Source organism: Falco biarmicus, chromosome 8 (genome assembly GCF_023638135.1).
Source record: "Falco biarmicus isolate bFalBia1 chromosome 8, bFalBia1.pri, whole genome shotgun sequence".
Lineage (NCBI taxonomy): Eukaryota > Metazoa > Chordata > Aves > Falconiformes > Falconidae > Falco > Falco biarmicus.
Window position 1 is genome coordinate 20,442,171 of NC_079295.1, and position 24,968 is coordinate 20,467,138.

Here is a 24,968-nt window from a genome sequence, read left to right on the forward strand (position 1 = left end):
CAATAAATCAGTATACTCATGATATTTTATATTTTTTTTAAAATAAGTTTCTCTTTTTAAAGAGTTTTTCTTTGAAGTAGAGTAAAAGTACGGCTCAACACTGTTGACAGCTAGAAAGATAAGGTCAGCTGAGGGGGTTGGCTGGCTGTTTTTTTCCTGTGGCCTAATAAAATCTGGCATTTTAAGTGCTTAGAGAGGGTCTCAATTGTAGCTGCTCCTGCAGTTAAATAACTGCTTAGGGACACCGAAGATGCATTTTTTCATTCAAAGAAAATAAAACAATTAAGTGTTCCTGCCTCTACAAATATTATAAAATGTAACATACTGGTTATTTTCCCTTGTTTCATATTCTTAGCAGATACTTGGTCTTTGATACAGGTGGGTCCTTCTGTTGTTTCTTTTAAGCTTGATACATTGTACAGCATTTGTTGTTTGAAGTAGCAAAGTCTTACTGTTGTATCACTAAATGGTAATTTATTTTTTTTACTGAACTTGCTGCTGATTCTGTTAAATAAAATTGGTGGCATTTTATATCAAAAGCTACAAGTCTTCTGGATACTTTAGTCACCACGTAACTTGTGTTTTTGTAGTTTGTGATTAATCACTGCATTTTGATGCTTTGTACTTTGATGAAAATGTAGTAACAAGAATAAAGTATTTGTAGAGTTAACTGTACAGAGTTGTTTGGGGTGGGGAAGAGGTTTTTTGTTTTTTGGGTTTTTTTTGAGGGGTGGGAATTTGGTGAACCACTATTAGTTATTAGTATCGTAGGCGTAGGCAGTGTATAACTGAGAATTTAAAAACATTTGAATTTAACTTGTATTTAAGGTTGATAAATATTAATGAATCAACCTGTGCTTTAGGTGAAAAGATTTTCAAATTTAAAGCTTTTTGTGCCCCTGACGGGATTATTTCAGTGATTGACTGAAACATTTAAGAGAAGAAAAATGTTTCTTTAAACAGAGGAGGTTGAGTTGGGAATTGGCAACAGAGGGGAAAAAAAACGTTTAAGCCCCCTCTGATTATGATTGTCATGAAACTGAGTTTTGCTTCAAGATTTTAACCAATGATATGTTTTTATAGTTTAATTAGTGTTTATTTTCTCAGACATTACTGATTTGGATTTCTTAGAAGATGCCTATAACAAACTGGATCCATCAATAAGTAACTCATTTACAGCATTATTGTACTGAGTCGCAAGAAGTTTAATTGCAGTTTGCTTACATAATTTTTCTTGACAGCTGTTGAAAATAATGTGGTAGAATTGGATTTATACTGACTTTTAGGAAGCAGATATTTGTTCAAAAGCAGTCGGGGAGTGCAAAGATCCATGCCAATATTCAGAATTCATATTTCCCTTGAATGGAAGGTTGTGATAAAATGGTACATGGTGTGTTTTCATTGCCTGTTGAAAGACTTTCATGCAGTTAAAATAAGCATTTTGATGGTGGTTGAATTAAGAGTTTTTGTCAGTCTCTTCTCATCATGGATGATTAGACTAAAACGTCTGCTTGTCTTGACTTGAGATCACCACAGCTTCAGATAACATGCTTTGTGATTGAAGGTTGAAATATTTTGAATTCTAATAGGCTGCCAGATGAATTGCTTGAAATAGACTGTAAAATTTCAAGGCTTCCTTTTCCATCTGCTGTGAAAAGAACCATTGGGAATGGTTGAGCTTGATGATCATAGAATTACGGGATGGTGATTCTAAAACCCTCAAAGGGAAGTTGCTATGGAGATCTAGTTCCAAACTGTGAAATGATTCACCTCTGAAAGGCTTCAGGGTCTGAGAAGCTGAACACATCATTGTTCAGGTGGTCATTGGTTAGGAAATTGCTGGTGCCTGTGTAATCAGCACTCCTGTGGTAGTTAACGATCTAAAAAGGTTTGTTCTGAATGATGTGGGACAACAGCAATGTGCATAAGATGGCTTCTCTCAATCATAGTTTGCTCAGCCTGGCGCTTGTAAAAATACAGTGAGCTAAATGGCAGAGAAATGAACTGCTTCATTGAGGAAGTCTTTTAAAAACAAAATTCTTTTCTGTGATGGATTTGACATCTAAAGTAAAAGGAGAAGAACTGTTTCAGCTTAAAAAGCTGTGGTTAGATGTTGCAAAAGTATCACATTTATATATTTATTTTGCAAGGAACAGGATGGCGGGGCTGTGTATTTGTATTTGCTCACAGGCTAAAGGAACAATACTTTTGGAAATGAAGATTTCTACCTAGTCACACCTCGGGAACTTAATGAAGTAGCCTCAATATGTTCATATTGCTGCCCCTGCCCCCCTTCCCCAGTTTTAGGGCCTACCAGACACTGCTTTGACAGTGATGGAAAAACCCCACTCTGTATATTCAGTATTCAAATTAATCAAAGCAGATGTTTTCTTTCTTAGTTTCTAACTTACTTGCATGTTTTCAGGATGGGGAAAGGGAATAAATGGGAAATGTTTGCATACATGCATAAAGCAATGTATTTTGTCAACTATTGCTAAATTTTGCCAGCAGATTCTTAAATTACTTGGAAACTTCAACATAGATACAAGTATTTAATTAAAATTTATATGATTATTTACTTTTTCAAGGAAGGCAGAAGGCACTTGCTAAGCGTGCAAGCAGTTACTGTCTATAGTTTGTGCCTAATTCCACATAAAACATTTTCTTGACCATATGAGATTCAGATAAAGAAGTTTTTTTTTATTATTTCTTGCATATCTTGTATATCACCTTTGTCACAATCCCTCATCATAATCTGTTAATGGGATTTAGTAAAGAAGACAGCAGTGGCTACTAGATGGTGCCAGATAGTTACAGAACACAACTGACATGTTCCATGATGTAGTTGCCATTGAAGTAAAACGTTTGTAGAAAGGAAGCAAATCCCTGAGTGTTAGGGATTACTTTACTGAAGTAATGAGTTCTTTACTTCCCATGTGAAGATCAGCCAATCTATAGCAAGTAATATAGTTAGTTTTCTTTTGGGATGCTGTGATGCTGTTCTGAGATTTATAAGGAAGAGGAAGGGACTGATATGCAAAGTGAAATGTTAGTATTGAGTTTTATCTGATTAATTGATACATTAAGGTTTGCACAGGAAATATTGCAGACTTTTATAATCATGTCTAGCATCTCAAATAAGATGCAAATTATGTATTACCTTTTGTTTTCAGTATTTAAGGTGCTGTTCTAAAAAGGTCATTTGATACTTCCTGTGATTCCAAGCCTGTACCGTTATGTGAAGTCTGAAGAACTGTGACATCACCTTTAATTTGGTGAAAAGTAATCTTTGCATGTGAAAAATCATGTATGAAGAGCAAACTGTGTCTTAACCAGCTAATTATTATTATTAACAGGATTTCTATTAATAGTAACCAATAGGCAGCACTTAAAAATCTTGAATTGATTTGCAAATGATGTATCTGGATGAACTGTATTGCTACTTTTGCATTAACTTCATGTATTATGTCATGAATGTGGGCCAGAATGTCCAAAAGGAAGGTTGTATATGAGGCATATTTTTTATAAGGTGTATTTACTGAGAGGCTTTTTGCCTTTGTTTTCAAGGATATTTTATTCACTTAGCAACAGAGCAATTCATTACAAACTTATGTAGAGCATATGCATACATAAGGGCACAGATCAAACAATTTTTTCTTATTAAAGTCTTTATCAACTCTCATTTTTGTTACATGTTGACTGGTCTTTCCTGAAGTATATTACTTGAGTAACATTACAAGTATGTTTACTCCTCCTCACCTCCATTGTGCAGTAAAAGAGGTCCTTAAAGGAGAAACATTCAGGTATGGAGAATAAAGTTCTTAACATGTGATGAGCCGAGTTTACAAGTCCTTATACATAACCTTCTTCTAAAAACTTGGTTACTCTTTTTGTAAGCAGTGACTGATCTGTAAACATAACTTCCCCCCCCCCCCCCCCCCCCCGCAAAGTTCTATGATCCTTTTTTATAACACTTTTGTCAGGCACTGCAAGAAGTTTGACAGTCTTGTAGCACTCTTGTTTTATTGGAACAACAATGTAATTTTGAGTTTCAGAATATTTGGGAGCTGCTTAGATACCTACTGATTTCTTGTAGCTGAAAACTTGTTATTACTGAGTTTTGTCTAGGTATTTATATAGCTTAAGACATTGCTTTAAATGTTTTTGAAGAGAAGTTGCCTTACTGAAACAATTTTACACCCTTCACTGTGGGTTCTAGGAGGGCTGTGGTTTTGCATTCTATGCTGAACTGAACTGTTCATTCTTTGTACATTATTTTACAAAGACTAGTAACCCTCCAAAGTGTTGAAGAATGCAGAACAGAGAGTTGAGCTGGCTCTGCACAGGAGCCAAGTTGGGCTCAGGAAGTTTAATGGCTTGAACTTTGTTGCAGCATTAGGTATCCAAAGTGGTTCGGTAGGAGTACATTTGTGGTAACTGCTATGCAGTGCTAAGCCAGATGTGACAAAAACTTCAGGGTTCAAATGTTGGAGTTTTTTTGTATTTCTGCATCTTTGGTGTAGTCAGTCTGTGACCCAGATAAATGGTTTGTGAATAATTAAAATGTTTCCTGTATATCTGGTCAGTCAAGGCCAGGTAGAATTGCCCTTTGGGTTTCTGCTGATGGCTGCTAGTTGCTATTAGTGATCTGTGTAAATGTATTGTCTTAAAAACACAGTTATTGTTAGTTATTACATTTTGTTATGGTGAATTTTGGAGAGTTCAGTTAAGACTGACACCATAGAGCTTGGCACTGAGTATTCCTGAAGACAAGACCTTGATGACTGACATTCAGAAAGAAAGGGTGAAATGCATCATGGTGATGTTGGAAGTAATATGAATACACAGTTGTACATATAGGTATATTTCTACTTCCCAAATGAATTCTGCTTAGGAACCATGTTTCTGTACAGTGTAGATGCCATCAGATTGCAAATGCATGCGTTCCAGTCTGAGTTTGAGTAGGAACATTGTCTTTGGTGAACAGTCTGGGTATGTGGTACGTGCCTGTTAGAAGTTATCTGCTGATCTTTGTGGCGAGACCTTCCTGAGTGCATATCCTTTATGCAGGCAGTGCTGCCTTGGGGCTGCTCACCAGGGAGGATGATACTGTGGAGACTTTCCCTTGTTCCTGTTTGCTTCACTTTTCACGACTGAAACTCACAAGGGAAGGTTTTCAGTCATTAGAACAGAAAGTGACATAAAGCAGAGTGTGGCTGAGCTCAGGTTGATGAGGGCAAATGTTCGCATTCTTCAGTGTTTTTGGCTTTTGGATGTTTTGCAGTGGTTCTGGCTAGGTTCCAAATGCCCCTTCTTCCAATTACCACAGCTGTATTTAGGAAAATTCTGAACAGAGAGGCTAGTTTTTCTTAGGGAATTTGTATTTTAAACCATTTCTGTGGTATGTCAGCCATCTCAAAAAGTACTACATAAAGTGCTGCCCTTCCTAGTGTCTTCTAATAGCAAGTCCGTGCAAATTACCATGTGCTGTGATCCTGGGTGGTGTGTTGCGAGAAGAGTAACCAAGGAGTTTGTCCCAAGCACTATTTGGTGGGCAGGGCTGTGATAGTATTTCAAATGTATGATCAAGGGCAGTCAGAGTGAACCCTCTGCAAATGGAGGCATGAAGGGCTCAAAGATTTATTCTTTCAGCTGTCAAATAATGTCCTTTACCCAGTGTGACCAACTTGATAGCAAATCTCAGCAGGTAGAAGGTTTTGCCTGCGGAGTGTTGACTACATCCCAGTGGTGCTAGGATGAAAGAGCAATAGCAAGTAAACACATTTTACATCTGAAAGAAATCACTAATATTTGCCAGACAGACTCAAGGGTAAGGGCTCTGGAACAGGATTTTACAGATGAGCTCATTGGAGTGACTGTCTTGGTAACAACTTTTCTCTGTTAAACCTGCTTCCACCAGGAAGAGAATCGCGGTTTCTTCTGCTGACTTACTGTCTTAAAGTGAATTGCTTTGCCTCTGTGTTTCGTGGGGAGGTTATAATTCTCATCTCTGACCTTGTGCGGTACTTGCTTGACGAGTACTTTTATGCAAATATAAATTCTTTGTATGCTCAAGAAGTTGATGCTACAGTCATTTAGAATCCTGTATTGCTGCTCCATGCTCTCATTGTGTGTGCTGGTGCAGAAATAGACTTGCCCTTTTTTGTCAAATACTCCCAATAGATTTGATACTGAAAGGACTGCCATTCAGCTGCTGGTTCAGACTTTTGGGGAGGGGTGCTTGATTTGTGCTCTCTTGACTGGTGCAGTATTAGGGCTCAGTGGGTAAATGTAGCTGCTTATCTTTTATATAGGTAAGTAATGAATGTGAGTCCTAATACTGCACCAGTCAAGAGAGCCCGAAGCAGCTGCTATTACCGTCCTGCGTCTGTACAGCCATATGGTACGCATAAACTGTAACGTTGTGTTCAAGGTAATTAATGCTGCAACTAATATTCTGAACTGTTTTTCTGTTGCTAAAAATCAGCAAAACTTGAGAATAAAAACAAGTGTGTTTAATGGGAATTAAAACCTTTTCTTATATTTCTACGATGCAGGTACAAAAATAATTATTGCCACAGTGACTGCTTGCATTCTAAATAAATTTGTACATATTATTGAGAAAAAAATCTAGTTAACTTTAAAATATGTAAGTTTTCTTGTCATTTAGGGTTCTGTGAAGCTGATCATCAAGAGGGTTGCAAATCATTGGCGGTTTCTATTTTCAGAGTTCCACATCCCAGAGTAATTTGCTTTAATTTCACCCAATTTAACCTATACTTCACACCATCACCATTCAGCTTTAATAGCTATGTTCTATGCATAAGAAAAGCAGATAAATGTCCACAATTAGACTGCAAGTGATTACAACTAGTTAGGGCTTTATGAAGACAAAACTTAAAGGGCTGTAGCACAAAACAAAGCCACAAAAGATGTCTGAAAAAATTCTTTCTTCTGAAGTCAAGGTTTACTACAGCATTTTATTTAATGTTTTTTGTACTTGATTTTGCTTATGTTGAAGATGTAGGCAGGTGCATCTTCTTCAACTGAAAATTACTCTGCTTAAAGAATATTAGGTTTGTGTTACAGGTGATTAATTTCACTTGAAATTAGCTTGCAAGGGAAAACATGCTAAACCTACTTTATTTGTTGGTTCTTTGTTAACACGTGCTACATTCAAGAAGCTGTAAAATGTTGACTCTGACAGTATTTTTGCCCTTCTAATCATGAGTATGCATAGTAAAATGTGCCATCATCAAAGTTTAATACATTCTATATAATGCTAAATGTACTTGTACTTCAGTCAGAAATTGCGGTATCTTTTACCATTTAAACCTTTATAATACTGATGATAGCATGTCAAGCCAGTCTAAGTACAGATATTATTTACGATTTAATGTTTTTTGACACTTGTGGTCTTGTTTCATTTGATAGTTCAGAAAAATACCCTGCTTCTAGCCCCCCTACCCAAGTTACCCTATTTTATTTCTTTTTGTTCTCCCCCCCCATTCCCACCCCAGTAAGTGGACAGATAGATATTATTGCTCATTTATATCAGGGCTTATAACAGGGTACGTATGTGTATTGCGATGTGCCATATCAATCTGTGACGAGCAGCTCTTTTTGATAATAGTCATTGAATGTATGCTGGAGAGGAAGTGCAAGCATCAATTATTCTCTAGGTCTGGTTTTTGGTGGTGTTATTAAACATTCTCTTATAGCTTATTGACAAAAAAAGGCTGGTCATTACCCTAAATACCAATGGGAGTTTCAGCTTGTGTTGCGGTTCAGATTCTGATCAAATTTTAAATATCCCTCTTAATTACAGCATAACATATACCAATGCAGTTGCTTAGCTTTTGTAAATGAATACAAGATGCTGGAATGCTGTTATGTGGAGCTTAATGTTAGCCAAGTATTTTGTTCCGTTTTGCTTTAAGGATAAAGATTATTAAAGAAATGAAGTGACTGATATATCAAATATAAATTAATATTGAAGGTGCTAATTAATTTCCATAATTGCAATTATGAGCAGAATAAAATAAATCTAGTAGTAGTATTTTGATTCGGTTTTTATCATCTTGGTGGGAGCTTGGACCAGCGAGAAACAATAAAGTTTAGGCTATAGGCAGCTTCGGTTTTGTGTCAAACTAGTTTTATATGCTATATCATAAAACTTTCAGCCCAATCAGCAACTACATTTAAATACTGCAAATTGTGGCAGCAAAACAATAATTCTGCTGATTAGCCCCTTTCCATTTCTTGTAAGTGAACTGTTTATGCTGTTGAGTACCTTTTGAAAAAAGAAAAAGCCAAAACAGCCTTGATTAGTCAAGGAGTAATTGGATGACTTGATTTTAGCAAGAGAATGAATTGGTTGATGATAGCCTGTAACTAAGTGTAGTGGTTCTGTTCAGATGAATACATAACATACAGTCATCAGATCTTGACAGGTATAACATAAGCAATGCAAAAATCTCTGGAGGCTGAGAGGTAAATTTTGTCAGAATTTTGAAGCTGATTCTTGAAAGAAATGGCAAGAAATGTGCATGCCATTAGATGATACCATTTAAAACGTGGCATTTGTTACTGCTGTGCTGTATACATATTTAGCTGCTATTACTTTTGCTTGTGAAGAAAAGATGCAGTCCATGTGTCCCGATTGCCATTAAGACCTGACAGATGGACAGTTGGTCCCTGCTTTTCCTCTGGGGAAAAAACAGTCAGGTTTCACATCTTCCCAGCCAAGTCATTCAGCTTTCTGGATCTTTTTTATCTAGTATCACTTGAAAGCAAAGTGTGGAACCATCTATCATCATGTTACTACTTTAATGCTACTTCTAAAATATTTTTGGGCTCACCACACTTGGACCCAATCAGCCCAGATAAAGTGCTCAGCTGAAGACAAGTTCTTCCCAGAAACTGAGGAATCCTTTAGGTTTGGCCCTCCTGGCAGCAGAAGGAGGAGCTGGATGTGACAGTGATCATTTTGAAACTCCTCATTTCTAGTACCTTCAGATTAAGTCATTACTTTAGGTGCTGTTAGATGGAAAAATGAATTCTGATGCTGTGTTAGACTTTACTATTTTCCTGTCGTTTTAATAACAGTACCTGCATGCCACTGAAACATTATGGGAATTTACCACAGCAGATTTGCTACTTACAGCAAGCTTGATATTTCTAACTCTGTAGTTCTTTGTTCTTTTACACTAAAGAGAGTGGCAGTGGTGTATCATTCAAGCTAGAGTGCAAATGCATTGGCATTTTCTGTGAGATTATTTGAAAAAAGGCTTATAGCTAGAATGCTTAAAATATAAACTTACGTTGTTGAATGGATTCAATCCAACTTTCTTTTGACTAACTTCTGATAAAAATATACTTTACCACTGGTGGGATGTGTGAGACACCAGAGAATTATTAATTTTTTAAAAAACAATGAAATTACCGATTAGGGGTTCCCAGTTGACTTTCCTGTATTGCTGTATGCTTAGCTTAGTTTATTGACAAGAAGCAGCTTCTTTGGGGAGTTTCTTGAAGTCTTATGCTGCTGCTTCAAATTCAGCATATTTTGGTGAGTGTTCCTTATTTTCAGCAGCCTGTGTTTCTACATAGTGCTCGATACCAACTACTTACACTACTGCTTATTCAGGGTTCATGGCCTGTGTCCACCTTGTCCATCTTGTTCGTCATACAGGTGTTACACTGTCTTTACTTGGACAGTGATATCATTCTTAGTCACCTATTCATTGTATTTTAAGATAGAGCCTTTAAGCTTTCTATTTTGTTGCTGTGTATGCTGGACAGAAGGAGTTATATCTTCCTAAGAAAAGAGAATTAAAGGCCTTGCTTGACAGGAATTTCTCTTGCTAGTAAAGCAAAGGCAGAGAGACATATTAATAAATAGCAATATACTGTTAACGATCTGTATCAGGTAAGAGTTGTAGATTAGTATTATAGTTATTGTTTTAATCTTTGTAAGCTGCAAATAATATATGCAATTGCTAGTATGTCCTATTTCTTGAATCAGTTTTACAACTCTATTTTTTTATTACTCCTTGACATTTTTATGTAAGCTGGTGTTTAAACCAGGGACTGGGCAAAATGTTATTCTGATAGTTTAACTTTGTTAATTTCTCACAGTTGTACTTTTTCCAAGAGATTTCATCTCTTGCACAGAGTTCTTGCTTGCTAAGTCTGCGTTCAGCTCTGCAGACCAGAACTGAATTCCCTACAATGCATTTTGTGCTAGAGCATCATTACAAAGTAGGCTTGAGGCTGGTGTAGCAGATTGCCCAAGATACATCCCACACAGATACTGAGATGAAGTTATAACTAAGGCTCTTTCCTCGTAGAAGGAGTCTCTCTCCCTTTTCCTTTTCTTCTTCTGTGAGTATCCCCTTGTCTCACTGCTGGCTAGGCTGTCAGTCAGAGGCTGATCTGTTTTAGGTTGATGTCTGAAGTTGGCATTGACAAACCCTGAGCAAGAGATTCACAAATAAAGCTGAATCAATGCCTGTTACTTGTCAAGAAGAGTCTCTCAGTTTATGCCAAAATCTAGACATTAATGCCAGTTTGGCCTTTTGCGTATACAAAAACTTATACCTACTGCTTCCTTATGAACTGTGGCTGTCTCAATGGGAAGAGAATAAAATTTATCTCCTCTTAAGTGTGCCTGATAAGGGGGAAAAAAAATTTGCCATGATTTAATGGAGTTCCTGTCTATTTAGGAGGGAACTGTATGACCTATGTCAGCACACCCGTTGATAGGTTTTCTCCTTTCCAAGTTAGGAAAACGTACTTTTCCTCTAAATGTAGAACTGAAAATTTAAGCTCAAAATCAAATGTTTTAATGGAATACACAACTAGTGCTCATTTCTTCCATGGGAAGAGTCAAGCAATCCAGTGAGAAGGGGGTTGCCTCAGATGAGGAGTCTTCAGCTCAATAGAGGGACTCCTTACTTGACCAGGCCAGTTGACCATCACCTGTTACCAGACATGGGTCTCTCGTCCTCAGTGTCACCTAAATGAGCTGCAGGATGGCTGCTGACGCCAGCATGAGGGTAGCTGGTGGGAGGAGGAGGCTTGAAGATGACTCTGGCAGAATGTTGAAGTGTCATGTCTGTGGGTTGAAGTGTTTAGTGGACTGAGAAGAGAACAGAGGTTGGGTTTTATAGGGGTGGAAAATTACACTGAGTTAATTGATTTTTGGATGAATAAAGAACTTTTTTTTTTTTTTTGTGAAAAGGATTGGGAAGATGTGAAGAAGTGAAGATAATTGCTGGAGAAGTATTACTGTTGTTCAAGCAAATGGCAAAATATATATGAGCTGTGTTTAGTTATTACTGATTAATTCACCTTACACTTGCTTTTTCAGAAAAACTTCATTCTTACCAAAGACCAAAACAAGGTCTTACAACTTTTTATTTGTATATTGTAAATGTGAGATATTTGTAGCCATGGAGCTTTTCTCCATGACTTCTCCATGTCTTGAACAGTGTGTGTGTGGGTTTTGTTGTTTTTTAATTCATGGACGCCAAATGCAGGAGGCAGATGTAAACCAACTTCAGATGTATTATTTGGATGGTAATGGACATTTTTTTTCTTCAGACAAGAAGGAAAGATAAACTTTTTTGGTTGCATAAATACTGATCATGTATTGGGAATGCTGGGTGGATAGACTTATTTGGTCTGTCTGGTGACATCTTCCTACTTTGTTTTCCTCCTTTTAATTTAGTATTTTCCATGTGAATCAGAACAGAACTGTTACATTATTTCTAGTATTCGTTCGTCTGAACAGCCCATGTCCGATTGGCTTAGGTGCACAGACACGGATTTATGGAAGGCAAAGGCTATGGTATCTCTTCCTTAATTTCCTGGCATTGGTGTGGCTTAGTGTAGTCAGTTTCCATTTGACAGAGCTGCCCATTCTCCCGGCACAGCCGGCGTCAGAGTTGGGGCTGTTGCTGGGGTGATTTTCCTTGTACCAAGGGAGCTCATGGGTGATCTTTGGAGAGAGACAGCTGATGGGAGAGGGGGGAATGTTTGGTAACCACTGTTTCAAAGACTTGAAGAAAATTTAAAGATTAAATAGGTTTTTATGAAAATTATTTTGACACTTAACTGTCAACAACATTTTAAACCTGTGTACCGTGTGTTTTGATGCAAAATCTTTATTGCTAAAATCACAGTTTTCAGTAAGTTAAAAGAAAAGATGAAGTTTAAGACGTTCATGACAACAAAAAACTCCCGATATTCTGTATGTCTGTTAAGGAACTGTTTGTAGTTTACCTTGTTTCCTATTTTATATTTAGTACAAGAAATGCCTTGGGTTTTTTCTTCTTCTGTGTAAAAAATCAGTTGATTTTTATTTTGATGATACTAAAATAAAATTATTTTCATGCTTGATTTCTCAGGCAAATCTTTAATGTTACAGGGTAAGCATGCAAATACTCTAAAAATTGATCCAGGAATAAGTAATAAACTTTTTAATTGTTAATATTTTAATTTTTAAAATATTTATTGATTTGGGGAGGGTGTGTGGATGGGGTTTTTTTGGTGGCTTTTTTTGTGGGGTTTTTTTTTTTTCTTTCCCTGATGCTGCTTATCTGATAATTTAAATCCTAGCTGAATTATGTTGCCAGATTGTCTTCAGAAGGGCATGAAGTCAGCACACATGCTTCAGTAATATCTGGTTGTTTTACCCTTATGTTTCCAGTTGGCAATTTGAAATTATGGCTTCAACTGCACTTTAAATATGTGATAATAGCATGTGTTTCTAATAAGGGCCAGCACCATTTTGTTCAGATAGTGTGAATGGTTGTCACTCATATATGACAAATGCACCTTCATCTGCTTCTTTGATGGCCCCCTAAAAACCATACCCTCAAATCAGGCCGATGAAATTAGCTGCTGTGTAAATTGTGTGTCTGAGTGGTTCATTATCTAATCACCGTCAGAACCACAGTGATAAAGTAGATTGAAACAGGGACGAGGTCTGCCAGATGATTTCAGGCCTTTTTTTCTAAGCCCTGTTTCCCTTGGAAACACTAAGAGTCGTTCAGAACTTCACAATTCTTTGTCTAGTACTTGTTCTTTTCTTAATGCATAAAATTGGTCAGCCAGTGAGGGCTGCCAGGGTGATTTGTAAGGTTTTCTTTCCATTAGTCTTCTAGTCATTACTGTATGTATTAAAATATTCTGCGAAGTTCAATTTAGCTATGTTTGCTTCTGCTAGATTAGATACAGTGGTACCTATATTCAGGGAAGTGCTCTAGCCTGTTCCTATTTAGAAGAAACTCTTAATGATGTGTGAAGTGTGCTCCTGAAATGGCAAGGTGCTGTGCTCTGTACTTATCTGTGTAAAGCTTTAGAATTTGGAACTGATAGGTAAATTAACAGACTAAACCAGTATGATATAAAATATTGCAGCTGACACTGGTAAATGGGTAGTATGACAGACTTTACTTTTTCATTTCAAACTCTTGTGATGCTTAATGGTATTTGTAAATATATATTTCTTGTCCTTTTATCTTGATGTGTAATGTAAATGTTCTTCTGTTTTAGGAGCATTTGAAGACGACGATATCACTCACGTTGAAGGAAGTGTAGATCCTGTTCGTGACATTGAAATAATACACGAGGAACTTAGACTTAAAGATGAGGAGCTGATCCTGCAGAGTATAGACAAGCTTGAAAAAGTAGCTGTAAGGGGAGGGGACAAGAAATTGAAACCTGAATATGTAAGTATAGGTATATGATCTATAAAAGTTTGGTCATTAATTACTCTCTGTATTGAATTGAAGTTCTTGTATTGTTGGGTTTTGTTACTGATCTCCCACAGCTATAATATGAAACATTACTACTATTTTAATGTATTTTTTAAAGTAATTGTTATTATGGGTTGAAAAATTGTTAGCATGAATTATTTGATGTGTTGACAGTGCAAGATTTCATTGATAAAGCTAACTAATTTTTTAATTTAACTTGTTATTTTCTTGTTGACACAGCTTTATATAATTGCCAGTGCTTCATCAAACTTACATCAGTGTTTAGTTGTAGTTCCAAGTCCAGCAGTCACTTCGGAATTATTCTTGCTGTTAAGTTCTAGTCTGATGTTGCTACTAGTATTTCTGTAGCCACCAAGTGAATATATTTTCTTGGTATGATTGGAGTTTGTGTCTTATAGCACATGTTAAGTAAAGGCTGCTAGTTGAAATAGTTTTAGAATATTGTGGAAAACTGCTTAAATGAGCTCAGTTATCCCAGGGTAGTAGTGGTCTTCCTTTGTAAATTAGAAATGTGCCATAATTACAAACTTCAAAGTGTATTTTTGTAAATGATCTTTTTACTGCCACTTGACTTTTGAGTCTGCTACACTTTGCCAGTAGTCTAGTTACTAATTTTTCTTTCTTTCATTAATCTTCTATAAATATTTCAGGTGGTATACAAAGTACATTCTCTATTACAGCAGTGTATCGGTGTGGAAGTAGACTATTTATGCTTAACGATTAAGTACTAAAAAATACTCTTTTCTCCCATGGCTTTTTGGATGGCAAGTAGTAAGAAAAACATTGTTATATCAGTGCTGGTGTTTTAGTTTATCAGCACTGAAGTGCAATTAATTTTGTTGGCCCTACCTAGCGCTTGGAAGTAAATAGGAACTGAAAGTGGACATCCCTCTCCAAAATGTTCGTGATGCAGTGTTAAAAAGCACTTGTTGGTGAAGAATTAGTCTTTGTCTGGCTTGAAAAGTATTTTATTCTGTGATTGGTCTAAGCCAGAAAAAATAGCTATTGCTGGATGATTTGAAGGCTTTCATGTAAGCCCAGAGAGAGAGAGAGAGAAGGAGCTATACTTCATTTAAGGTCTTACCTGACATGGGTCAGCTCAGCCCTGGGTACATGTGGGCAGTGATTTTTATCTTTTACAAAAGGTTGCACCCGCTTAGAGGAACAGTGCAGCTTATGCCTACAGTTTCAAATAGCATCCACACAATCTTTCACCTTTTAATTCATCTTAAAGAAAGAGGCAAGGAAAAATCCTGTCTGTAGTGAATCCGAAGTAAAATTTAGCCTCAGGCTGAACTTTGGTATGAGGTGATGAAAATGAAGAGTGTTGTGATGCTGTTATGCCCCAGTCTTGGCTGCTCTTGCTTACTTTCTTGTGCAGCTCTCTTTGGAAACAGCTTTGCTTGGCTACTCTAGATGGAGAAATTCTTGTCCAGTTTTTGAGTATGCCTTCATACAAAGTATGAAACCTTTGAGGGTTTCATATCATACTCTGTTCTTCCTGAGCTAAGGAAGAGGTCAACGCTTTTGTGATTGCAATGAGACATAACTGAAGTGTGTTTTAAATAAAAGTCAGAATAGTCATCATGTAACTTAATGGGTGGTAGGTACAGTTACTGTTGTATGACAGAGCTGCTCTTATTTTTTAACTACAGGAAGTTGGTATGTGTTTGAAAACAGAAAATGTCAGTTTATTCTTAAATCAAGGGAGACAGTAAATAAAAACCTCAAATCTAGAAAAGCAATTTAAATTAATTAAAGAAAACTTTAAAATCTGTATTATTTAATGTCGTGACCCAGCTTCAGTTTCTCATCCTTCTTTGTCTCTTCCTTCAGTTTCTTAACTGTTACTTCATCTGTAGTTCACCTGTCAAAATGACTTTGTCATAGTGTGTTTGTAACTTGCTGTGATTCCTTGGGGTTTTTTTATCCTTTCTTTTTGAAGGAAGGTACAGAAAACACCAGATTCTTGAAGTTGTGTTGCTCTGCCAGTTCTGTTCTCAGTAACAGCTGTTACACTTGACCAGTCTCAGCTGAGTTTGTCAGCAACAATAGAGGTTTCAAAGGCATTAAATTCCTTTGTCTCACGGAAAGGGATGGCTGAACAGAGTGGAGAGGCACAAATTAATGTTCCCCTTGAGACAAAGGCTGCACGAAGGAACTACAGTCACTAGGGAATCTCTTCAGGGAAGTGCTGTGGGGCACGTCTGTGAGTCCAGCTGATATTGGACCTTCTTGCTTGTCTTCCTTTGTGACTTGTATGCTTGAATTGTAATGTAGACAGTAGACCTTTAGTAAATGGACTTTTTAAATGGTAAAAGCCTGAGGAAGCTTTGCCTGATTACTTTTCCTGGTAAATCAATCCTTATGTCTAGTTCCACAGTTTCTACAAGCAATTTGTGTAGTTGTAATATTGTAACGAATTCTTGGGCTTTTCTAGCCGCTAGATGGGTTTATTTAGATGTTCAGCTGGAAGGTTGTGAGGCACTGCTGTATGGTTTGCTTTGCCAGTTTTCCTTTAACGTTTTGTGTTGCAGAAAAGGCCTGTGGTTGTGTTTATGTAATATACTCTGTGATTAGCTGTGTGGTAAACAATTTATTGGTCTGGAAGAGAAACCGTATGGCACTGGTGAAAAAAAACCAGTTAAAGATTATGCCTCTCTAAAGCAGTAACCAAATGTTAGGAGTGTATTTTGGCTGTGTTGTGGTTTAACCCTGGCTGGTAACTAAGTACTACACAGCCACTTGCTCACTCCCTGCTCACCCAGAGGGACGTGAAGGAGAATCGGAAAGGAATATAAAACTTGAGGGTTGAGATAAGAGCGATTCAATTAGTAAAGCAAAAGCCACACATGCAAGTAAAGCACAACAAGGAATTTGTTCTCTGCTTCCCATGGGCAGGCAGGCGTTCAGCCATCCCCAGGAAAGCTGGGCTCCATCATGCGTAACAGTAACACTGGATGGCCCCCACTTCCTCCTTCTTCCCCCAGCTTATATACTGAGCATGACGTCCCATGGTATGGAATGTCCCTTTGGTGAGTTGGAGTCAGCTGTCCTGGCAGTGTCCCCTCCCAATTTCCTATGCCCCAATAGCTTTCTTGCTGGCAGGGCCCAAGAAGCTGAAGTGTCCTTGGCTGAGTATACCCAGCAACAACCAAAACCATCACCGTGCTACTGGCATTGTTCTCACACCAAATTCAAAGCACAGTGCTGCACCGGCTACTAAGAAGAAAATTAACTCTGTCCCAGCTGAAACCAGGACAGGCTGTACTTCCTGAATCTGTTGCATTTTGCAGTTAGAGACAGTATAGACTGGAATTTATACTTTTTTTCCAAACAGGTTGTCTTGGAAAAAAAAAAGGGGGAGGGCAAGAGGAGGGAGGGGCTGGGAGAGAACCCAGAATTTGCCTCTTTACCAGTGGGATACATAATAGCAGAATGGTCAGGGTTGGAAGGGACCTCTGGGGGTCATCATAATGCTAATATTCTGTTCTTTGCCATAGCAGAGGTGTGCAACAAACATCTCTTGTCTGTGCTCTGAGTGTTCCCAGTCATTTTCCCTTTGGGGAAAACTAGGAGGTTACAAGGGAAAAAAATGTGGTATTTGTAGGGATTTTGGGTTTTGTTTTTGTTTCGTTTTTAAGACACAATGTTAAAATCTTAGTGTTTCTCTTTTTCATTGTTTTCCCTTTCTCATCCTTTTGGGAGTCATTTAAGGTAAAGACATTTGAGACTTTCTTAGGAGTTTTAACTGGTTGAGAATTATGAAAATTCTGTCATTCATTCAGATAAAGATATTGCAAGCTTTCTTACCTGTATTGCTTTCAGACCTTTCACTGGCTTGCTTTCCCCTGCTGAACAAAAACATCTAGCACTTGAATTGCATTTTTTCGTTTCTTCGTACTTTTTTTGAGAGCACTTTGAGATCCGTTGAGGAAGAGCACTATATAAGGTTAGGGAAAGAAGAAGGTGAGGAAAGAAAAGAAATAATATTGATCTTAGTCAAGTATGTTTTTCCTTTGGTAGTTGGCTGAATATAATGAATAGCCTTAATATGAAAGCTAAGGAAAAGTTACTGATTTCAGAGGGGTTGTAATCACCATGTGACCTGTGTAAACTTACTGTTGCCATCAAAGGGGATTTCACTGTGTATTTCATGGAACATAATTGAAAGTAGAAGTCATTTTTATTTATAAATATGAATTGTCATCTTTAGAGGATTCTCTATATCACTAAGCCTCCACAACTGTAACTTGATAGCCTGAAATCTCCAAAAGGTTTAGGAGAAGAGAAGAAAATGATTGGTCTGCGTCAGTCAACAGTTCTTAAATCTGAGATTTGTATTTGATTGCCCACCTTCTCACACCTGTGTTCTAACATGTTAATTGCAATTTTTCCTTCCTGTAAGCCCACATTGCATTCAATTGGTAAGTTCACCTTTGTGTAGTGACCTGGCTTTGCAGTTGAATACGGTGTTAACTGTTTGTCCTGTCTCTCAGAGAATTGATTTCCCAGTCCCCTGTCAGCAGAAATAAAATAGCCAACTGCTCTTAAGGATCCATCAATGAAATAATTTTCAAGTTCTACTTAAAAATCAATGACACAATATGGTTCAATCCAAGATGAGCAACATGTAATGTTGACATAGGCTTGGAAGAGCTTCCTTTACATGTGTGATTTTTGTCTGTTTTGCAAGTGTTCTCACTGCCTTCCTAGAAATGACTGTCTGCTTTTACCTAAGGGTATTATTCTTTCAGACTCAGTATACCTTTAAATATTATTTTGGCTATAACCTTCTAAAGAGATATTATAGAATAAAAATACCCCTGCTATTTGCATGTATTAAACCAGTGCAAATATAATTTCAGAAAGTAATCAGAGTAATTTTGATTTTATATTTTAAATCTGCCTGGTGCTGGTATCTGCAGAGACATGAGAAAGATGCTGAGTTAAACTTTATTATTAGCTTATTATTCATCTGTCATTTTGGCTAGCAATAGATTTCAAAGTAGAAGTAAAATATGCATAAATTTTTAGATGAGAATGTACATATTTTAAAATTTGTTTTAAAGATACATATTTCTTAATCTATGTGTTTTTCAGTCCTGGAGACAGAAGTCTTCAAATTAATATAATATAATATAGTTAAGTGAACATTATTGCAGAATTCTTTTCTAGTATCCTTCCCGTGTGATTCAGTTCTAGTCCTTAGAGGTTGACCCTCTGCAGCAAATAGCTATTCCTTAAGCCCTTTGTTAGTGCACCGAATCTTGAATTCCAGCACAGAATAAATCTTAGTGATAATGGTATTGTGATTTATATATCTGAACACAAGAATATTATTTATAGTTGAGTTCGCGCAGATTATTGATGTTAGTGATATAAAGACAAAATCTTTGGGTCAGCTTCAATGTCCGCAGTGTTTGAGCTTCAATTGAAGACTGGAAGGTCATCATTTGCAGTAGGTCAGGATCAATGTTCACTGCATTTGAACTTATAGTTTTCAGCTGAAAGGGGTGCTTTTACAAGTCCTGTGAGAGATCTAAATTCCATTGTTAAAATCCATCAAATTTACAGTAAGACTAGTTTTTCAGCTCAAAATTTTGTAAGAGCAAAAGTAATTGCAATTATGAAAAGAAAGTTTAAAGGCTCCTTTTTAATGTAATGGTACCAGAACCATCTAGTGCATTTATAACTTACATGAAAGGCATCAAGCTTTGTTTTGTTCCTGCCATGGGCGATGTACTAAAAATGGATACAGTGACCATAGGTATAGAGTCTTAAGTATCTGTTGGCATTTATGTACTCTGAAGAAAAAACCAAAATCTTCCTAATGATGTTTTAAATAACTTTAATCCCTTCCTTCTTCCTCCCTTCCATTTAACATTTTGCTGCTGTCCTAATGATGCAGTAACTGTTTGAAAGATTCTTTTTGTTCATTTAAAATTACTGATAATGGTGTAGGAAATACTTGGCAAACAGCAGAAAGCTGGTGGATTCAGGTTCTTCTCATTACCAATATATACTAGGTGAAAACGGTGAAAATCTTTTCTTCCTGCAATATTCTGATGAATGGGATGGTGCTGAGCAGAATGCACTGACCTCGTGCTGCAAGTGCTTGCCAGAGTTCTCACGGATGGATGAACTCTTATTTCCTCTAACTGATGATGTCAGTTGGGAATTTTCACCTTTCTTTTGTTCCAAGTTGAAGATAAATATAGCAATGAATTGTTTGGGTCTGTGTCCTCCCCCTTCCCCCCGGTTTCTTTGGTCTCCTTTCGTGAGGAGAGTTTGAGAAGCCAGTTTGTTCCACTGGCGATTGGAGAAAAGCAGCAGTGTACATGTATGCTGTTGACATACTTTCTGCCCTTGGCTGTTATAATTAGTAACTTAAATGTTAAATCATAGGGAATGGAGAAAATATTTATATTCTTAATGCATATAATTATGCCTAAAATCTTTAGTGGACCATTTACTATGTTTAATGTGGTATTTAGAGGAAATTAAAGTTCATTCTGGAGAACATTTTGAATGTAACAGGAAAATATTCATGGCAGATGTTTGTGAATTAATCAGTAGTAAAGCCTGACTTAAAAGTACATAATGTGTAAATATACATTTGGATTTCTTTTGGTATTGTCAGTAGACAAAGAGAAGTCAATGCTTACATACTTTCTGTCAAGGCTGATCTTTCCTATGTAGATTTGAACAGTGGCTTAAAGTGATTACTTTTGTAAATAACATCTCTGGGTATGTCTAGATCCAAGCCATGGTGTAATTTTTAAATACTACATACATACACCACAATAACTCCATATATGAATAGTTCTAGTCTGAAAAAGACAACTTCTTCAGTTGGCTTTTATTCACATCTAAAACAAATGCATTCACACTTGGGTATATTTGGAAATGTGTGGGTAGACTAATGCAGTAAGAAAAGTTTAGAGGAACTCTGCAGAAGATGTTTCATTTTACTTTTCAGTGCAATTTCCCTGTTCTGAGTTTTTGAACTGCCAGAAATCATTTGTAGATAGACTGCTTTTTGTATTCTTGCCTGCTTTTTTCTTTGAGAAGCTACAAGTGGCTATATAATTGTGTGTAATGCCTTAGAACCCACAAAGATGACCGACACAGGAGAATTTGGGGATTATTGATGCTTGTAGGATGTTTTGGGTGAAAGTACTTGCTGTGGCTCATAAACATTATTGGCATCTAGCTCTGAGTAGATCTTGTATCATGTGCAGCTTGTACTGGCTCTGTTAGCAGGTATTGAGTAGAAGAAAAGATAATACACTTGTCCTAAATCCATTACTTCTTCCATTGTATTTTTATTAAAGTCAGTGAGCAAGGGAATTGTAAGAGATTAGACATTGTTTTGTACCACAGAGGAGTTCATTGTGACTCCAGTTGATGCAGTACCTGACTTGTTCTCTTTCTTGCACCCAGCTGCTACAGCTTATTTAAGCACTTTAACAGAATTGAAAAACATGATATAAGTTTTTTTTCCTCAAAATGGCAAGATTTGTCTTAAATGTCCTTTAAAAATACCATGGTTTCTAACCATTGTTTTCACAATAAAGTCTTACTTTGTCACTTCAGCCTCGCTCTTTTGAATTGCCAGAAAACTTCCAGGAAAAGCAGAGTGCTGAGGCTATGCTAAATAGAACTGGAAAAGATTTCCAAGGAAAGCTGTGAACGGAAGGACTGTGGGCATGGTGCACACCGTACACCTTGCATTAACAGGGAAATAAGTGCGCACACAGTGAATTGTTTTTGGTGCAGCACAGCTTAACTAGTTATGAGCACTCTTTACCTCAAATAGCATAGTTCTCTATCAGTATCTGAAAAACCATCAGAGCTATATTGAAGGCTAGGTGGAATACTAATTATTCCCTAATTTGATCTCTTGCATATTCCAGTTTAATCCTCAAAATTGTGGTTAAAGCAGAATGTATCTCCCAGAGGAAAAACCCTAATGTTTAAATATTTTCTAGCTAGAGAGAAATTACTGTAACTTGCATAAGCTGCGCCAGGGATTAATTATCTTTACTGTTTAGCAGTAAGATGCAGCTTTAGTCTGTATTTGTCAAGCATCAACTTTCAGCCATTTGATTCTGTATGCTATTGTGAAAAACCCTGTACCATGTGAGGTTTTTTTATTAAATACATATATGTGAAATGCAATGAGAATAAAAGAGTAAGATTTAAGCACTTTAAAAACCATATTTTGCTCCAGATTTTCATTATTTCGACAGAGATAAATGTAGCATTACTCACATTGGCCATTAGTCTATTTATATATACAAAGATTATTTAGTCTTTTAGTTACAGTACAGTTCATTTGCTTGTGACCCTCAAAGTCTTCTGTCATTCTTGCAAGGAGGGGAAGTCCCCTACATGGTAAATACTGTATCCCCCCTCCATTATCCCCCACCCAGCAAGTGTATGAATTTGAATTTATTGTTTTGAAAAACATTGTTTGCTTTCACTAAATCTGTCTAGCAGTTCTGGTCACTACACACATGATTTATGTTGTTAGTAATTTACTATTCTCAGAATCCGTGTCATTAATGTGCTCTTTTTTTAGGCTGTTGATGAAAGATGATAACTAGTGAAATGCAAGTAATTTGTTTGGAGTGCCACTGGAAACACAGCCATTGGATTGTCTATTTGCAGTTACATTCTGAGACCTACTGGTTAGGTGGTGTTGACTCCATTTAGCGTGTGCAGTGTTTGTTGAATTAAATACCTTGTGCCACTGAACCAGATTCCTTAGGGAGCTCTGACTATATTAATTATCCAATACTGCCTTTGTTATTGATGTGCTATGCTGTTGGACTTCTGTGAAAATGAGAGGAGCTAACTAAGAGCTGCGGGTAATGTTTTAGATACCTCTTAGAGCTTTTCTGAGAAGCAGAGCAGTGAAAATGATAGAATTCTGGACAATTGGAACATTTTAATAAAAAGTATTTAGCTGCTTTTGAAGTGTTTATGGGGGCTTGTCAATTATTACATCTTGCAAGTTTTGAAGGGAATGATTGAGGTGCAGAGAAACACTCTATACTTGCCAGAAACTTCTCCCTTGGGGTGGGGGGGAGCCAGCCTACTCTACCACAGTTACTCCCTGTAGTAGCAAAGACTTTTGCACTGCCTGCAGGATCACGGAGAATTCACTTGCACTTTGAAGTGTGAAGTGATAATCCTTACAACTGCTTACTTCTTTATTAAATTTGCGGAAGTTAATTACGTGCCCTGCTAATTTACAACAAAAAAATCACAATTCTCTGATGCCAAGTAGGCAAGTGAGTTTTCCAAGCTTTAGTTTAGTCCCTCATGCTGTAAGAAGAATTTGGCATTGGCACACATTATTACTATCATCCATCCAGAGAGTTTATTAATGTATGCACATTTTTCTACACAGTAGTGTCTCATGAGCATGTCATGATAAATCTCCTAAATGCGATTTAAATGTATTCCTTTATAGTGTTTTATACTGTTGGGACTTACCGTTAAAAGTCCTGCTTAGCCTTTGTGGGTTGACTACTTGCCACCTTTGGAAAACGAGAGCAGGACATAAATTAAAATAAAGGTATTGCATATGGCTAAATATACTAAGTATTCACATGCACTAAATACGTTGCCAAGGATATAGTCAGAAATTAACTGATGTTTAAAACAGCAGTATTTGATATTCATGAAGTTTGCTGTATTTCATATGCCTTGACAACTGTAAGTAAATTGGATTTTGGAGGGGGTTTTGGCGGCTTTTTAAATGGTGCTTGCTGTAATGTTGCTAGCTTAAAAACAGAACAGGAATACCCCTTTCATCAAACAAGGAGAAGTGGATCATTCTGCAGGTGACAGATTGACCTGGAAGTGTGCAACTGGGGAGGCCAGATCTAATGAAGTAAAGTGGATCATTGCTCTGTATTTTGTTATTAAGCATCTCTCAGTTAACTCGAAGAGTGATTAAATGTGTTTAAATGACTGTTACAGTGATAGTGAAGATAAAAAGGTCAGTTCATACTCTTTCACCAGGCCTAAACAGAAGTGATTAATAAAACTAAAAACAGTGCTACATGAGATATAACATAAAAACGTGCTTTTTGCTTTTTGTGTGTGTACTTAGAGTATTGGGGCAGCTGAGTGTAAAAGAAATATGCAGAAATAGTTGCTTTTCTTCATATTGTCATTAGTATAATTTCTTTTGAGGGGGTCATATTAAATCTCATTTAAATGGGACAACATCTTGATGCAGGGGAGTAGGAGTTCATCTATCTTTTTGTTTGTTTTTGTTTCTGGACTGTCTGCCTTACATTCTGTGTGCTGTGTCTGCCCAGATAGTCCTTCAGAGAAATTCTTTGTCTTACTGCCTCACCAGCTTCAGGTATAATTGCTGTATTTGCTTGTAAGTTTCCATCCTTCTTTCTAAAGAAAGTTTTCCAATACTTTGCCAGCTTCTCTGTAAAACCAAAATAAAATTGCAAGTATACAGCTGTCAGTTCTCGCCAGCATGTTCAGTTGTTGGTCAGCCTTCCCTGCGGAAGTTAGCCACGTAATTACTCTTTTAGAACAACAGTTGCAAACAGCATCATCAGGTGCCTAAATGAGAACTCTGAAAAATTAGGTCTGTGCCGAAACGAGTTTAGGTGTGTCACTGTAGGTAGCAGATGAATGTGGAAGAGAAGTTCTGATTGGCAACTATGTGCTTAGATGGGCTTTAGAAAGAACAGAGTTTATTTGCTGTGTTGATACTTGAAATTTTCTGGAGGTTCTGCATTATGTAGCTACCCTTACAGTGTGATTAAAAAACATTTCATTGCTGCTTAAGCCTAAAAGATTGGCTTTGATAACTTGTGCTATAATGTTTTCTCTGTCAGGTTTTTATCGACTCCAATTTATATGCAATAACACATTGCTGTTAGGGGGAACTGTCATGTCAAAAGCCATGTGGGAGGTGCCTATGGAATTATTTTAAACCCCCAAATAGTGTGTAATCGGAATTCCTTCACTGCTGAACAGGAATCTTGGGAGTTTGTGTTGATTTTTAAATATCTATTTAAACAAAAGCTGAGGATAAAGATCTTAAATGAAAAGTACCTATTGGTAGAATTGCTTCCCTTATCTTGTTTATACTGTTTAATTAAAAAATAAAAAGCACATGGGGTTAAAGATAAGATG

The 24,968-nt window shown here is 36.9% G+C and overlaps 1 protein-coding gene across 2 annotated transcripts in view; it reads left to right on the forward strand.

The window, feature by feature from the left end:
* OLA1 (Obg like ATPase 1) overlaps nucleotides 1-24,968 on the forward strand; it is a 103,635-nt gene that overhangs the window by 35,649 nt on the left and 43,018 nt on the right. For both annotated transcript variants that reach the window (XM_056349018.1, XM_056349019.1), the window contains one exon: nucleotides 13,564-13,739. In XM_056349018.1, coding sequence (XP_056204993.1) covers nucleotides 13,564-13,739 — 176 coding nt within the window. The remainder of the gene's footprint in view (nucleotides 1-13,563; nucleotides 13,740-24,968) is intronic.